This window comes from Amia ocellicauda, chromosome 11 (assembly GCF_036373705.1).
Source record: "Amia ocellicauda isolate fAmiCal2 chromosome 11, fAmiCal2.hap1, whole genome shotgun sequence".
Classification (NCBI taxonomy): Eukaryota; Metazoa; Chordata; class Actinopteri; order Amiiformes; family Amiidae; genus Amia; species Amia ocellicauda.
The window spans coordinates 21,975,636-21,994,153 of record NC_089860.1 but is presented as its reverse complement, the minus strand read 5'-3'; the positions used below and the strand labels follow the sequence as shown (position 1 = coordinate 21,994,153).

The window sequence follows — 18,518 nt, the reverse complement described above, 5'->3', positions numbered from 1 at the left end:
TTATAAGAAGCTCATGCCGAACCATCCCGTAGAAAGAGAGATTATTGCAGTGCTTAGCGTTTGTGTTTGATGCAGGAATCATCTACAACTGTTGTGAGTTTTAGCTGTGTAATAATAACCCCATAGCATGTTGAAAACCCTCCTTCATATAATTGCTGTTCTTTTTCAGTGGGCTGGGTGGTGCTGGTTTGAAATGGACCCTGCCACTTCCTCATTCTTAGTCTTTACAGTTCAGGTTCAGTAGGTGCTCCCATTAATGAGGAAACAGCCTCCCAGGATACTGTACTCCAACCCTTCTTTAAATCGAGGTGACAAATCCCTCATTGGAAAAACTGCTTAGAGAAAGAAAAGACTCGATGCCACCACGAAGAGTAAAGATCAATGCTCACAAAAGGTAATGCATAATTTAGACCTGCACCTTATTTTATATATTTAAATGTGATCATTGGCAATGTGTTGATTTAACTTTACTGCACCCAGAGTTATAACTCTTTAATGTTAAGATAAAAGGAGTAAGGATAATTATTTATCTAGCAGTAGTAAGGGAGTTATATTTGGTCTTGTTGGCAGTTTATGCACAGAATGTACACTTATATATTTACCTGTGTGAAGATAGACCATAAAACTATCACATGTATATCAAATGCTTCTCCCTCTGAACATTGTCAAGCTGTTCCCATTTGCAAATGTTAGCCCCTGCAAAGGCTCTTTCAGCCGCCACATTTTCAAGCTGAAAAGTCACCGTCATTTGTCCAACCTTGAACATGAATCACAATTCTGGTTTGCAAATGAAGTATATAGATTGCTCATACTGTCAGCATTTACAAAACCGTTCCATTTCACAATAGAGTTATTTTCCCGATTTCATTTGATTCAGTATTATACACATTCGTTCTTTTGCAAAACCAGCTGAAAAACTGCTAATCATGAATGATCTGGCTTAATGACAGAAATATATGTGGCTTGAGTGGATGGAAACAATGTGGAAATGCTTTTGGATCAACTCTTCTGCTGAAATTGTAAGCAAGGATGTTGTAACCAGAACAGACCCGAGTTTACCCTTTTAACTAACTAACTAACTAAGCAGTATCTCTCTACTTATCTGTTTGACATCACCACTAATGTCACTTTTTGTTTGCTTGGTTTTAACCTAGCCTGGAATCAATATATATTATGCAACTTTGTGTAAAAAGCACTTTCTCTGTTGACATTCAGAATATGGGTACTATTATTACTACTAATAATGATAATAGTAATCAGTGACATTTTACAAATCATTTCTATATCATTTAATAGCTGGTCTGAAGCATAAATGGAAAAATAAATAAATCGCACTAGTCATGTAGGGCCAGCTACATGTTCAGGCACAGGGGGAGCTGTTGGACCAGTTGTTCAGGCTGGCTCAAGTGTAGCGAGCAGCTAAGATGCACAAACTTTATGCAAGCAATGCAGAACTGCGTTCTCCAGAGCACAGTCGGGAGAATGGCAATTGCAAACGCAACGCATGGCCATGAAAAAAATAACCTCCCCAAAAGAATAAAAACAAACAAAAACCTCTGATCAACTTGACCGAAACCCCCCCCCTGGCAGGCCGAAAACGCGAGGGAGCCTCTTCTGCCCGCACTTGTGGTGGTGTTGTCAATCGATCTGTCAATCAGAGTGACTTCACTTTCCGTGTGCACGCCCTGTGTTTTCAGTAGTATTCTCCCCATCCTCTCCGGCTCCCTGCTTTGCTGACTGGGAGTGAGAGAGAGTGTGTGTGTGAGTGTGAGAGTGTGTGCAGACTCCGGTGTGCAGACGCAGCCGTCCCTCCCGGCGCACTTTGCAGTAAGTTGCAGGCGGACGCGGCCGGCGTGGCGGATCGCTGCTCGCGGGAACTTTACGCCCCTGTCTCGCGCGGTGCGGAGCTGCCATGGATCTCGCGCCCGGACTGGCGACCCTCGTGCTGGTGCCCCTCTTCCTGCACGCCCACGGCCTGTACATCGGCGCTGGCAAAGGTACGTGCCGCTGTCTCTCTGCACTTTGTGCGTGAAGTCTCGAAACACTGCCCGTCTTCCCTCTGAACACTCCGCTGTCGGCATTTTGCACAGTTCTAAACTTTTGGCTCATGTCTGCATGTCTTTTTTTGCTCCCCTAAATGCTTGGGACTTTGGAAAAGCGCTGTATGCTATGCCATGTCATCAGTCTTGTTTTGTATTTATTGTGAAGTGCGCATCCCCCCCCCCCCTTACCATTCATATGATTGCAACTGCCTACTTAAATATTTTCTTTTTTTACATCATTTGCAAAAGCGTCGTAGCCGGTGTGATGTAATGGGACTGTCCAGTCTGTTTCATGGGTCAAGCTGCTGGTGACGGGTATTGACTTGTCACAGTGCCGCGCTAGTCACACTGGCTATATTGATTAAAAATAACAGTTCGGTTTCTCGATCCAGGGGGTTTTATTCGCGTTTCTCTGGCATTAAGACATTTAATGACACTTAATGAATTTAATGGCAATGCGATTTAATGGCACTTTGAAACCATACAAATACATATGGTGTTTTACTTTGTGTTTTGTTTTAAGTGGAAAATAAAACGTTGTCACTGAGGCATGCGTAGATAAAATGTAACGAAATGGTTGAAGAAAGTTTTGCAATAAATACAAATAAATACATAAGAAAAAGAGTGAAAAACTGGACTTGCTGACCACCGTAGAATTAATGGCTATATGTGTACTTCTTAGGGTACGTGTTAATGTGTAGCCTAATTGGCAACATAAACATATTTAGGTGATATTTTGAATAATCATATAATACATTACATGTTTTTTACATGTATGTTTATTTACTGAAAACGTAATTTTTATTTATCATTCATTAAATGTAACTTTAAAAACCCAAAGACACAAGAGAGACTGATCGAATTGTATTCCAGTATCCCCTTGCCTGTCACATATGTATCCTACACACATGGCGATATTGATGCTGAACTTGATCAGACACATGCCAATTACAGAAGCATTAGTAAGATACAATATTATTAAGAAGTTTATTTTATAAACCAGCTATGAAGGTCTTAACATGTGCATAGGTAAATAAATATAGTGGACTGCACTGATCTGTTTGTATTTGGGAAATATGATATGGCACCTTTGGCAGTATCGTACGGTTGTGTGATATGCCACAACTGGGAGAACCAAATACAAAACAACCCCCCTCCTCACACACACACACACACACACACACACACATGATAACAATGACAATAATAATAATACAGAAGCATGGCAAAAATGCAAAGAACTAACCTCATGTTATATCCTCTTCTTACCTGCCACCCCTCCCTCAAAGGGTAAAAAATGGCTTAGCAGAAACAGATCCAGATAAATGTTATTAAATTGAAATGCTGAGTAATTTAAATGCTTTTCCTAGTGATTGTGAAAGCAAAGTGCTGGAAGCTTGGGGAAAACTATTTTAACACTTGAAGGTGAAAAATGTTTCAGTGCAGCAGCAAGTGATGCTCAGAAAACTGCTACAGAGTCATCCGAGTGTTTGTAGACAGTGAATAGCTGCCACAGAAAGTTCTCTAGACAATTGGGACGTTCTGGTGTTTTTAGTATGCAGTCTGTGTGGACAGTCGATGGAGTTCAGGTTTCATTGACATTTGTCAGGCTGTGTCAATCGTTTAGAACTAAACAATCCTAATCGTAAGACTAATGAAACAGGATTTAGACTGTGTGGATATGAATCTTACTATTGCTTTTGCTAGAAGTAGCATGCTTCCTATACACATGTGCAGAGATGACTAGCATCTTTGAATTCTAGTGGGGGAATCAAAAACATAACCTTGCTAATAGAGCTCAGCCAGTGAGAAAATATTATTCAGTGTGTAAAGATCTTAATTAGCACCTTGATGTTACTGTCTTTGGGTGTGTTCCTGGTCTTGGAATCCCAGACTGGGATTTGTTCTTGCTTTTGAAGACTTCCTGGAGAGACTACAAGGTCACTTGGACACTTGGCCTTGGAGTTTGTTTTATTGTAGAAGGTTAAATAACAGTTTATATTTTTGCACAAAATGTGACAATGACTGATCCAGTATGTGCTCACTGGTTCCATTTACATTTTGAAGACTTTTAGACTGGAAAAGAATTGCAGCAGAAACATTGGTTAATTAGAATGAAAAAACAGAGCCTTTTTTCCTTTCCTTACAGATTCACTCCAGGGGTTGCTTGGAGAGTATGGAGTCGTGACACCGATCAGCACGGACGCTGATGGCCGGTTCTTGTCCCGTGACTTGTCGGCTGATAATGGACGTAGGCGCTGGAAAAGGGATTCCACTGAGGGTCCCAGGGACAGGCTCTTCTACAATGTCACGGTGTTTGGGAGGGAGTTTCACCTGAGGCTCAGGCTGAACTCGCGCCTGGTGGCACCGGGAGCTAAGATTGAGTGGCAGGAGGATAGTAACCGGACACGCTCGGAGCCTTTACATGCAGATTGCCTCTATGTTGGAGATGTCACAGACATGGAAGGGGCTACTGTTGCCATAAGCAACTGTGATGGTCTGGTAAGTGTTAACAGCTCAAGTTTACCTGTGCCTACCTTGAATCTCCTTCTGATTTTAGTCTACCTCTTCTTTTTCTTTTACTTCTGAAATTGAAAGTAAAAAGGAAGCCCCTTATGTGTATGTGTGTAATATATATATATATAATATTTATGGGGCTTCCTTATATATAATGTATTTTATTTTGAGAAAACAATGATCCTGGGCCCCAATCACACCACAGTCTGACTATCTAGTTTAGGTAAAATCTGAGATTCTTTTACTATAGGCTACAGGGTTTGAAAAGAGGTCACAGAAAGACCCAAGAGGTTTAAACTGATATTTGTTATTTCATTGCTCTTATTGTTTGTTCTGTGTCAATACAGTTCAAATGTGGTACCTGCTATGTTAGGCCAGTCAGAGAGAACCATTTTGCTAATCCTTTCTCCAATACATCCTTAATATAAGTCTTAAAAACCAAAACCAAAGACAATACATTTATTTCATTGTAATCTGTTCTGAAATCCACTGTTAAGTTTTAGCCTGCAAATGTGAAGCTTTGGTACAAAGTTATTGTTTTAATGACATTTCGGAGGAAAGGCATTAATGAGCTGAGTGTCATTAGCATTGTGGTGGATTTTCATAATGAAGCAAAATCATACATTGTAGGAGGAAGTTATATCTTAGTCTGTCATTTCATATTCAGGTTAATCCAGCACTGGTGAGATTACGTAGTGAAAAAAAACATTTATCTTCAGGCTGTTTAATGTCTGTCTCCATTTTTTGCTTCTGCCTATTGTTCAGTTGGACTATATATAAATAGGAGTCTGGACCTGATTTATGGGCAACAGAGCTGGAAATGTTGATGTAAGTAAAAGAAGGAACAGTCGATCCACTTGCACATTAATTAGAAAACTATTTATTATTTAAACGAAACAACTGTAACCTTTTAGATGCGCTTGAAAATTACACCAGTCAGATCAAAGGTGGGATGCTTGCCAAATATCTCTGTCTAAAAGCAGATTTCTCCCTTTGGCTCTTTTCCATAGCAAGTGTTGTAGAAATTAATGATACTGGGAGTAAATTGCATTCTTCTGAAGTAGCTTCTGGCTCATTGCTTGTTTAAGGAGAAATAGTACTGAAAGAGGAGTTTAGCAAATTAAAGTGTAGACCGCCCATGGGTGATTTGTTCTTTTTAAATAACTGAAGGGGTTGACTGAGAATGAAACTCACCAGGGACAGAATCTGAAGTGACAGTGCGAATTAGTCCTAAAACAAGACGCAAAGCAGTGGGAGGTTTTGATGACAACAGGAGACTTGGGAGGCCAGACCACTGAGAAGACCTTGTTGAAGGCTGATCCATGTTTTTACTTTTTTTTCTGACACTCACATTTTGTGGCTTCTGCAAGAGATGGAAGTCTTCACTTAGTGATCTTTGTCCTCAGAATATGCTAATGTTTTCTTATTGCATGGTCAGGGTGATCGAGAATTGAACTCCATATAATGCAGGCCTATGGAGATGTTGTCTGGAGTACAAACAGTACTGTGCTGCTTGTCAATTGTGACGTGGAGTTCATGCTTGTGGTGCAAAATCTTTGGCTATGGAAAAACCTGTATCTAATTAACCAGGCCAGTAACAACCCATGTTCTGTAATGTTGTGCTTTTTTGTAGTGCAGTGTATTGTAGTGTAGTTTTTTGTAAATATTGTTCATGTAGATGGCATGCTTTCAACACACTACTGCAGTATCTTTCCTGATTTCTAGTTCGCACAAACTCGGTAGAAAATACTGAAACAATTATGGGCTAAAGAGGTATATATTGCAACACTGAGAGAGGTAACAGTATAACAGTGACTTGTTCTGTTTTGTATTTTTACTTCATTTCCAGTTGGGGTCCCTATTGAAACATTGTTTTGTAAATGGCACCCGTTTTATTTTAATTTCCTAGTTACATTTGAGCTCAATTACACGTGTGCCTCGTTGTACCTTTATACGCAAAAAATAAATACGTAAACAGTGCAGTCTTGCTGTTACTCAAAGTGAAGATGTTTACCAAGCAAATAAATACATTAAATTATACTTTCCTAACCTGAGCTGACGACTGAAAAGGTTTTCTCCTAATAAAAATATATATAAAAAGACTTCTAAAGAAATTTAAACCTATTTAGGGGAGAGACAGATTGGAGAAATAGTCTATATTTTCATAGAATAATAGGCTATAAACCGTAATTAGATATCAGAAAATACACTAGGTGTCAGCTACGTATTTTTCAGGTTTTCTTATGTCTTACTATAAACCTGAAGAGATATATATATATCGGGTCTCTGAATATGAAAGATGTATTATTTTTTTGTTCCATTTCCTCGTTAACATTCTCAGTTTAAGTAACTAACTTATTGCTATATTTTATGCCCAGTACATGTATAAAACCTTTCATATCTTTGTCAATGTCACTTAAAAATAAATAAATAAATGTACAAATAAAAAACACACAACCCAAGAAAAACCATTCATGAGAAATCAGGTTATATTATCAGCCAAAGGGTATCAGAAGAAAGGATGTAACCGAGAAAACTGTGAATCAGAAAACTGAGAATCTTATTTTCTCTTCCATTTCCTCTCCTTACATCTAATTCCACCACTATGTCCTTTTGTCACCTCTGCAGACATGGCCTGTATCTGCTTAGGCGGCAGATTGCCTGCATACCTAAACACCATCGTTCAACCACACATCAGCTCAGATAACTTATGCAGCAAGTATTGTTTCAGGTCCTACAAATGGCTCATGTATTTGTCACAAAACGCTGGACATGCCAGCAGCACTTTTTTGAGGTGTCTTTGCCAAGGAATTCAGAGTGGGGCGCATTAGCAGAGGTAATGTGTGGTACTGCAATATCCTTGCCTCATGTCCACTGAAATCAGTTAATGTGCTGCATACCCCTCATGGTGCTCCATATGCTTAACCCACCTTCTCAGAAAACTGAGCTTCCTCCCTCCCCATCTCCGCCTCTAAACACCCACTAAAGAAAACAGCTGGTGACAGTTTTCACTACTTTGAAAAAAACCCTTCCAAAGTAGTGTCTGTGAAGTGGTGTCCTTCTTATATCAGAAGGTGCACATTCCTGAAAGCCCCTAATGACAGGGTTATAAATGAAGTGATGCGGCGCGATTAGGATTTGATGGGAGCCTTACTTTGAGCTACGCAGCTGGAGAGCACTGTTTAGTACTGTTCTCGGTATCCCAGGTGTCTCTCTTGTCATTTGTCTGTCAGTCATATATCTCGTTTTTGCATATTTTATTTTAGAAAATGTAATTTTCCTTCTTAATGGGATACCACAAAACAAGACATATTCTTTTCACTATATGAAAGAGTGCGGTGAAATTGTGCATTTGGCACTGGTAGTATTTCAACAGCCAAAGCCAGCTGTTATTTCTTACAGACTTGGAAAACACAATTTATATGAATGCAAGAACTGTTAATATGTACACTACATGGACAAGCGTATGTGGACACCCCCTCTAATTTGTGGATTCAGCTATTTCAGCCACACCCTTTGCTGGCAGGTGTATAAAATCAAGCACTCAGCTATGCAATCTCCATAGACTAATATTGGCAGTAGAATGGGCTGTACTGAAGAGCTCAGTGACTTTCAACGTGGCACCTTCATAGGATGCCACCTTTCCAACAAGTCAGTTATTAAAATTTCTGCCCTTCTGCCCTGCCCCTGTCAACTGTAAGTGCTGTTATTCTGAATTGGAAACGTCCCAGGGTACAGTTATTGATTTGATAAAAAATAAAGCAAACATGGACAATTTGCAAGTAAAAACAAACGAGACGCTATTTTTTTTTTTTTTTTTTTTTTCTTTTGGCCCAATAGGCAAATTCCAGGGCAGCTTTGGCAAAACTAAATTTGGTATTCGAATTGCAATCCATAGTCACTAGGGACTCAAATCTTGGAGAGATAAAAGCTAATATTTAAGACAGCTGCTTTTTTACGACTCAAGCCAACAGCAGTAGTTACCAAAAGAATACAATATCATGTTTTGATAACATTGAAGCTATTTAATAAAGTCTTCAGTGTACTCGGCAAAACACCTGTGTTTAGGTCTTTGTATTTTGTTATAAGACTGTAGTGGCTTTAGTGTGGTTTGACCATTGTTTCAATGTTTTAATTCATAGGGTTGAAAGGGGCACAAGTATGCAGACAATTATCAACATGAAAACCAGCAAAGACAGCTTACAGTGAGACAGAATGCTTTCTGTTAAAGTATTTTCAAATGCTCTGTGGAATAAATCTTCATATAGAGCAAGTCTAGGCAAAGTCTCACAAGGACTGTTAAAATGAAACTCCAGGTGCAGGATGCTTTTATTTATCTGCTGCATACATATATATTTTTAATAAATGGTATATCTGGCAGACCTTTTTCTTCTTCCTCTCAGCTTAGGTTTCATAAAACACATGTGTCTCACAGGGGGAATAGGCCTGGCAAACCAAAAATCTGTCTTCTATATGTTTAACTGTTAACAAGGTGTCTTGTCTTTTATCCTTTGATAAATCCTACCACTAGCAATTCAAGTTCCCAAAAACAGCTGTAAAAAAAAAAAAAAAAAAAAAAGTGCTTTGATTTGTAAGACACAATCGTTTGTCAGAAACCTCTAATCACCTTGCGAGTGTCTTCTCTGGTATGTTTTGTGACATAGCACAACTGCTTTTCAACTAAGCTTGTGCTCCGCATGTCCAAAACCCAGTGAGGTAGTTTTCACCTTTACTATGGACATTAATATATTATGTGTATTTTTAAACCCACCCAGGATCAAGCAGTGTCATAGTATCCCATTATAAACTGCTTGATTATGGTAATTAAAGGTTTTCAGAGTTGGCCATGAACATTTTCTTAAAGTAGTCATGAAAGGTGAGGATATGTCAGGGAAAACAGTTGCCAAGGCTGCAATTATACAATTGTGGTAAAATAAGCAGTTTGAGCAATTGCAGAAAATAAGCATTCCAGCACTCAAAACAAGAGCGTGTAATGAAAGTACTTTGTGATTATTGGTTCAGCTGTGCCATAGCGTGGTCTTTGTGAGGAGCACTTTGGCATCATCTGTTGAGATCATCTACTATGCTAGTGACAGATGAATTGGGGGTATTCTTGGTTGCTTTCAATGATGTAAATGATCTTTTTCAGTATTACAGTATTTAGTGAGGAGCTCTCCATTCATTGTTGTAGTAGATTATTACTTTGTTTAATGGTTAGATCCTGTCTCGGGCGGGGTTAGGGTTATCTGTCAAGGAGATCACCCCACACAGAAGATCTCTTGGGATTGGCTGGCAAATCCCGTCCCACTATTAGAATCATGCTTCTCTGTACTGAATGCAATTTATTTGTTTTCTTTTCCAAATCTGAGAGGTACGACGGCTTTGGAAATATTGATTAATAAGCTGGAGTATACCACACAATTACACTGTTGAGCTAGCACTTTCGCTGTATTTGTGAAGAGTGCTCCCTGAACTGGTAATAACAGAGCCATTACCTTCTTCGTCCTCAATTTCTATTGTTTTTACTTCGCTAACTGTCTTGGGTGATTTATTTACATAGAACAGCAAGTATACGCTTTTATGTATTTAATTACAGTATTAACTTTATTTGGTGTTTCTAAAGAGGTGTTAGTGTAGTTGTGAAATCCCAATTATTTGAATTTTCACAGTTTTTTTTAGTACGTGTCAGCTACAGGCTGCTTTATTTGCAGAATGTGTAAATTCTTAAAAGCATATTTCAATAAAATTTGCTCTTGCTAAACAACTTAAAAAATTAAATAAACGGTCTGCCTTACAATGACTCTATAGTAAATTAATTACCGGCAATTTGTGGAATGTATGTAAAATTATTCTTTCAATCTGCTTTCTATTTTAAGAAAAATTAAATGGATATTTATGAACCTTACAATTCCACATTTTTTCATAAAAATAAAACCCTTTTCACTTAATTTTGCATGTAATGAACATGCATTGCTTCATCATATGCATAACATATGCTTTGATTTTAAAATGTAAAAAAGAAAAATCCATTCAACTTTTTTGTGTTAATATTTTAATCATTAATCTTTTTCTTTGGCACTTGCAAGCATAATATGAATTACACTAATAACATGGCATTTTCTTTTATCATTATTTTCTTAGAACTCACTAGAACATCAGAGAAAGACTGTTATCAGAGATTCTGGTAAATCAAAATCCTTCCAGGAATTAGTAAACAGTGATTCTGTTTGGAAAATTTAAATGAAGCCCTTTATCAACCAATAACTCTGAGAGTTTTAGAGACTTGTAGAGAATTGTGTGAGTGTCAAAAACTCACAAACACACTCAATCATATTAACTAAATCTGTATTCATACTTTGACTGTATCCCTGAGTGTAGTATAAATCTTTCAATTTAAAATGTATGCTTGTGTTTACATAACTAACTGTATAATGATTGTTTAATTAACTACCATGTGTTTTCCTATGTGAAACTGTTCTTTAAATGTCCATGACTATGTTGATAAACCATTCATAAATCAACATTTGAGGATCTTCACATAGCCAGGCTATTGTGAGGGTTTCATAGACTAACAGATTAATTTATTATGCAAACATGTTTTTCCATGTATTGTTCGTAAGTGTTCATGAAGTCGTGAACAGTTATCATGGGCAATATATAAGAGCTCTAGCTGCAGGCTTGTGTTGCTGAAAGGGCTCTCTGTGCTGAATGTGGATTCAGATTGTACAGTTTCTCTTACTGTAGCTTCAGGAAGCACAAGTTATACAACTTCAGTGTAACCAGATAGGGGTGTGTGAATAGCTGTCTGAATTGTCCTACATTCAGAAGCCCAGAGTTATCATCTCGCTGAATCTGAAGACAAGCTTGATGTGTTTTTTTTCTGGGATAGCACTATTTCACTGTAGCAATCATCAGGGCTCCATATGGGAAGTGCTAGTATGTATACCTTCCAGATGTTGTTCCATTTAATGTGTGCCACAGCGTTCAGTGTTACTCTTGCTATATCCAGTTTTATTCTGCCTGAGGGCTGAAGAAGCCTCACCGAAGATCTACTTTCCAGTATTCCTGCTTCCGTGACAAGGGAGTGAAGTGGATGTGTGCTGCAAATAAAATCGTTGAAGGTAATGGTCAATAAATTACTGTTAACCATGAATTTTGAAGGACTAAACACCTGCTAGATTATATGGCCACCATTGGAGCACATGCGTAAACCCCCTACTCAAGCTCTTTCTCCAGTCATGGCCGTGTGATGGGAATTGTACAAGACAAGGTTCTCTGACCGTCTTTTCCCTCTGTTTGACAGTGTACTCGCAGCCACAGCTGTCTCTCTGGGCGATCACTTTCACTTCACTTTATCACTGCTGGTAAAGGCTGATGACTGATATCTTGAAGCATTCTGCCAACATGACCGTCCTTGCTACTGTGCCACCTGCACCCATGATCAAAGATTTTATGTGTGCTGTCAGATGTCTAAAATTAATTCAGAATTTCTGGTAGACTGCATGCAATTGCTTTGCTTTATAGGGCTGTACTGATCACATATTTTGCAACCGTGTATTTGGATTCAGGGTAAAGCAGGTTCTGAAAGACAGACTGGTCCTAATAAAGGGGCAATTAAGCAAGCTAGTCATTTTACTCCAGGTGTTTGGCTAGGATGCCACATCACAAACAAATGTCTCTGTCTAACTTAGAGCAAGGGCAGTATTGGGATGCTGTTCTTCTTAACAATGGCACCCAGCATTTTCTAATTTGGCACAGCTATTGTGATTTTTTTTTTTTTTTTCCCCCATTATAATTTTTGTTTTCCCTTGTCTGATTCAGCTAGTACAGCATAAAATAGCATGTTTCATTCATACAAATACATGCCAAGTTCTACAGATACAAAATAAATGTTGATAGTATTCCTGATTAGCAGATGGATATAGAATAGGCTAATGCATGATTGAATTCAGGTACAGCTGTTTGTGGTGTATAGACTCTGTGGTAATGATCAAAGTATATCCTTTATTCTGTATTTCATTTCATTTTCAAAGGCCTGCTATTGGCTTCAATTTGTATTCTGATTTGTGTGTCAAAATACCAAATACCGACATTCATTTATTTTGTATTTGTGATCAAATCTAAATAATTATCACGTTTAGGCATCCTAGCAGCTGCCAATGCCCTTCATGTTGCTTCCTTCCCAGGTGTCAAACAAACCCAGTGAACCCTTGCTGTCTCATTCCGGCATCAGTCTATGGTTATTAATTCAGATGAACTGAGATTGTGGGGTAGCTTGAAATTCATAGTTGTGATGAAAGCCCAACAGAAGTGTTTACTGTTGCTAATGTTACACAAACTGCTCTGATGCGAAATAGACAATTAGGCTACTTGGTACATAAGATACACTTCCAAAAGAGAAGTACGATAAACTGCTGTCATTTACATTGGAGTTACCATTATTTAATTTGATGCAATCCAGATTCTGTTTCTATGAATGACACCGTAATCGGACTGTGGTTTTGAAAATACCTTCATTAGAAGCCTGTGTTTTTAGTAGCTGCTTAGTAACTGCTCCGAAATCCTTAAAAGGTGTGCCTTGTTAACTGCAGTTTGATGCCTTCTGCTGTTAAAAGATGTGGAAAAGGTGTACAGGGTTAGTTCTGTGCCTTTATTCTCTGTACTTCAAGAAGGGGGAGTGAGAAAAAATTGTGGAGAAAGGTAATCTTGTTAGGGTAGGTAACTATGAGAAATGGCTGTGGCTCATGCTATATTTTGACACTTCTGCGCACAGTTACACTGCAGTGATGTATAACGGTAATTCAGGCAAGTCAGAGTGTAACTGCCAGCCTGCTGTGTTGATTGGTTGCTGTTCAAGGACCACTGCACATTTACACAAAAATAATAGTTTAACCATCCCTCCAGTGCTCACAAGAGCTTGTATTTATCTCCTTAATGCCAACATGAAATGAGGCCCCACCTTACGCCTCTCACTTATTCTTGAAATTATGGCGCCTGGCCCTTTTTTGTCTTGCTAATTGGGGACAATTGAGAGTGGTCTTTTCCTCATAAGTGTACAATTCCTGCTGCTTGTACTTTGCTATACTTTTTAAGTTATATGTATTGCTAATGGTGTGTGTGTGTGTGTGTGTAAACTATAAATATATAGTTGTAGTTGAATGTATTCACACCCTTCATGTGAAGCATTATTATATGTTTATTGTTGTCATGATTTATTTGAGCCTGTAAAGTCACAGCCAGAAATCTGTGCCGACCATTTTTTTTTTTTTTCTGTATGTGAACACCAGGGTTTCCACTGTTTAGTTACCGTAACCAGTAGTTGGCTTCTGCTTAATCCAAGAGATTCCCTCCCCTGAGTTTCAACCTCACCTGCTGTCTGGAATGGTGCCACAAAACTAAGATTTTGTCCTGCCAGCAAGGACAAGCTCGTTGACATACCAGACAAGATGCTGAGGCAGATAGTAGGGCACGTCTGTTATTAAAAAGCAGCTAGACAGTCCCAAGTGCTCTAACTGTAAGCAGGATCTCCTTGATTGGTGAAATAAACAGTAATTTCATGAGGAGTGCAATGAAAGACACCAAAGTTCTCCTTTTTTTTTAGTGGCACAATAGATAGAAGCGAGTTGCAGATGTATTACCTCAGTTGTTCACAATATTGTGTTACATGTTCACTTTTTCATGTTGACTTGGATATGATGGAGACCACCGATACGGTTTCAGTGTACTATACCAACTGACATGAATATCCCTAAAACCTTTGGTTACTTAGAAACAGTTGTCTGTCCACTACACTGTATGTTTCTGTAGTGTGTTTTAAGTGTGTTTAACAGGGAGACTTGATAATAGTTCACTAAAGATGATCAACACAAGTGTCCACGTGTCTGTGAACCGTTTAACATTTTTTCACAATGACAGAAATAATTAGAATTGCTTTGTTTTCTTATTGTTTGCTGTTGCTGTGTTGCTCTTGACAGCTATGCTAATGCACAGTCACCAGAAATAAAACCAGTTGTTCACTGTTCAATTGAAATAGGGTTTGCAGCTTTCTGACCACTCTGCGATCTGTAGTATGGTGTAAATTAAAACAAAGCTGATATTCCCTTTGCCTGATATTCCTGTTCCTGTACTGCTTTGGATGAGAAGATTGCCTAATAATAAATGTTGAGAAAGTTTGCCCTACTACTAGGGGTGGGCGATACATCCCCAAAAATAAATATATCATGGTATTCCATGTTATACGCTATATACGGTTTGTCGGTTGCAATTCATTCAAGTTTTACGTGTGTAATGAGTAATTTTAATTATCAATGAAAATAATAATGTAATACACTTGACAATACAGTACCAATATCTAATTCTGAGACCTCCCTATGCAGTTTGAATGGGTCACGGGTCATGGTACTTGAAATGAAGTCCTGAGGAGAACAAAAACCTATGTTGCAACATAATGTATTATGTCTTTGCGATAGCTTTCGGTTTTGTTTTATTTGATTATTTCGAATTCAAATCAACACACCCGTATGTTTTCTTGTTAGACACTTGTTTATTCTTGATCTGTGTGCGACTGGAAATGCTGCATTAAAAAATAACAAAAAAAACCTACTTACTGCATTAAAAAAATATGTATATGTATTATTTATACATATATTTAGTTACAAAAACAGCATGACTGAACTGAAAACCTAGAACATCTGGATAGTGCCTCAGTTTACTGCCCCAAGGAAGAAAGGTGCCAAAGCATTTTAGTAGAGCATTTTTTAGGCCAAAGAAGCAATGTTTCATCGATACTATCAAAGTGGAAAATAAACATACCGCGTTGAAGCAGATTTTTTTTCTTATTTCTTTTAAAGGGGGATGTTGACATCTTTTGAAAACAAGTTATATTAACCTCTTATTTTGTGTTTTAAATCTGAGGCTGTTACCCCAAGACCAACAATGTTTAGAAGTGCTCTTGAAGGGTAGGGGGGGTTATCTCATGATCTAGATCCTTTAGAAGCCTGTTTTTCTCGTACCAGTCCGCTGCTTACTGGAGCAGAATGGTAACCTTAAACTAGCAAAAGCATTTCAGTTTGGGCCTCAAGAAAAACTGTGTCAGTAAATCTTTACTGGTGGGTGAACTGATAATGACTTCGGGTGAACCACTGTGTCTAAACAGGGGGCATACTCCCCTGATAAGCCTTGTGAGATTGTGAGAACTGATTAAAGACGTGGTTATACAGCTTTTGATGAAGTAATTGACATAGGAAAATGGGAACATAGGAAATAAACAGAATTAAATACTTTCCCCCAGCAAGTAATTAAAATGAAACCGTGTGGTTTTGAACAGCTGATAACATTTCTCCATATGTTGGGCATTTTCTAAACAATTGATACACACATTATGAGCACATTATCAAACTTAGAACGGGCACAATATTTTGTCATTCTGGGAAAAGTGAATAATTTGTCATCGTTGTAAAATTGTATACGCCTCTGATGATAGTCCCTGTAAATTTCCTCTCAGTGTTATTCTTACAGCACGTGGAAAAAGTGTAAACCCTTGGCTCGAAGAATTAACAGCCTCACCGTGGCAGACAAAGTGTTTGAGGTCCACAGTCATCCCGGGGGCTTCTATTACACAGCCATGGCAGAGATCGAGGCATGGGGTGATTAATGGTTTTATTATTATGCTTAATCAACAGTATCTGAACAGCGGTGGAAAAGACCATCAGCATATTGCCTTAATAATGGTTTATTACAGTAATGAAGTGTGATGGGCCAGCTTGCTGCTCAATAAGGGGGACTGTGGGAGGGGGTTGATTTAAGAACAATTTGTGTAATCCAGTGTTTGAACCACTACTGTCACTGGAGGCTGCTAATGTGTCAAACTATATTTTCATCGTTTAGCTTGCAGTGCTTTGTCATTTGAGCTATATATTTTAATGCCTGGGTTGGACAGCTATCACACATCGGTTTTGTGGCGAGATATACAATGCAAACCTAAAGTGAGAAAGCTCCACATTTCACAACATGCTGCCTCTTTGGAGTTCAGCCCAAGGAAGCAGCCTGCCTGCTTGAAACCATTTGAAGAGACATATTGACACTCTTGTCAGGATTTACAGCATGTGAACCCCCTTTGAAGGAAATGTGTGTTAACAGAAACACTCTGCTGCTGTAAAACACACATGCAGGTCTTGACTAAAAATTAAGGACCATCTTCAAATATTTGGGTGTGCAAAGGTGTGTGCTAATTAAATAATACAGAATCGTGCAATGTGTAATGTGTGTCAAATTATTCGTTCAGCTTGTGTAAATCTATTAGTATTTTTTTTAAAATACGCTATCAGGCTTACAGAAAATTGGAAATCCCTTTTAAAGGTTGCAGAACAGACTATTTTCTGAATTTCTTATAGATCTGAGTGGAAAAACTGGTAAGTCTAGGTAACATACATTTGAAAATAGTGTTGTTCTTCAGCAATGCTGGAAAGGATTTCATTTAAAATGTTTTACCAGCTACTCTGCAGCATAGATGACTGAAATCAGAAAACAATAACATGACGGCTCATGTGACAAACACAGGAGATGAACACATTCCTTGCCGTTTGAAAGCACTATTCTACGATTATGTACAATTTTTTTTTTTAAATGCCAGCAAAGCAGAGATTTAGTAGCAGTCCAAACCTTCTCTTAAATATACATATAGGGAGAATAACAGATTGAGGCTACAGCTGTATAACTGTTTCAATTACCAACGCTATAACTAGTGTAAAATAACGTTGCCTGCAGTGAGCGATAATCCACTTAACTAAATTAACACTATTTGGTGTATTTACTACAGGTTAAACACTTACTGCTAATATCCCCTCAATGGTGCAAGGCTCCTTAAAATACACATTTTTGTAAGTGGATGATATTGGGGTATTTATTTAAAGTAATTTTCCTTAGCGATCTCCTGAGAAGTTGACACAATTTCTAACCAGTCATTGTGTGTGTGTGGGGACCATATTTCAGAACACAAAACAAACAAAAAAATATATTCAGCATCTCAATCAGGAAATTTCACAGCATTTTGTGACAGTACTTTTACTCGCACAAAACCATGATGAAGCCATTGAATAATTGAGAGAGACTGCACTGGAGGTTTGCAAGGATTTCATCTGCTATAAAATGTTGAGGTACTGTAATGAAATCATAATAGCATTATTATTAGCATTATTTTGAAAGGCATCTCAAAATATGCAGATAAAGGTAGGTAAACTATGAGGTTTTATCACTTTCAGATACACTTGTAAGGTGCATGGAGTAATATTGCTCTAAGATTTCTTGATTCAAATAAACAGTACATAGTGTGACAGTGACAACATTTGAATCCAGTTTATGAACTCAAAAATGGTTTTGGTTTCCGTTGCTGAAATTCCACCCACTTCTCTGTGAAGCACATCACTGTGTTGTGCTGTCAGAACTTGAAATTGATCTCTTTGAAGAACAATGGTGTTCTGTGATTTCTGCTGCTTTTGGGGTTTGTGCAGTTTCGTCTGTCCGGGTTGTCTGGGGCTGTGTGAGGACTTGAGCCTGTCTTGCTGCTCCAGTGAGTTGGCGGCTGGGAATGCAGATCATGCTGGAGGAAAGGCCTTGTTTGTCAGAATTGACGTGTGAGTGGTGGCCAGTGAAATGGTTTGTTTTTATTTTATTTTCAGTCACCCCCTACATACACACCTGTTGTCTTGGTAGGAGCTTCTTGAGTCCTGTCTGTTGTGTGGCATGTTGTGTTCTGTGGATGGACAGTGCCTGTGGTCTCGTACTAAAAGGAGTTTTCCACATCTTTGGGTTTTGAAGGGGGTTGAGGAGCACTCAAAACCACTGGACGTATGAATCTGTATTGTCCCTCTAGATCACCAACTAGATCTTACAGAATAATAGATTTCAGAAAAATTAAAACCCCTTAATTTAAATCTGTTAGTTAGTGAGGTACATTATTTT

The 18,518-nt window shown here is 38.3% G+C and overlaps 1 protein-coding gene across 1 annotated transcript in view; it reads left to right on the top strand.

Moving 5' to 3' along the window:
- The first annotated feature begins 1,523 nt into the window (after nt 1–1,523).
- adamts2a (ADAM metallopeptidase with thrombospondin type 1 motif, 2a) overlaps nt 1,524–18,518 on the top strand; it is a 152,217-nt gene continuing 135,222 nt past the window's right edge. The window contains exons 1-2 of the mRNA XM_066716936.1: nt 1,524–1,997; nt 4,192–4,544. Coding sequence (XP_066573033.1) covers nt 1,913–1,997; nt 4,192–4,544 — 438 coding nt within the window. The 5' untranslated portion in view covers nt 1,524–1,912. The remainder of the gene's footprint in view (nt 1,998–4,191; nt 4,545–18,518) is intronic.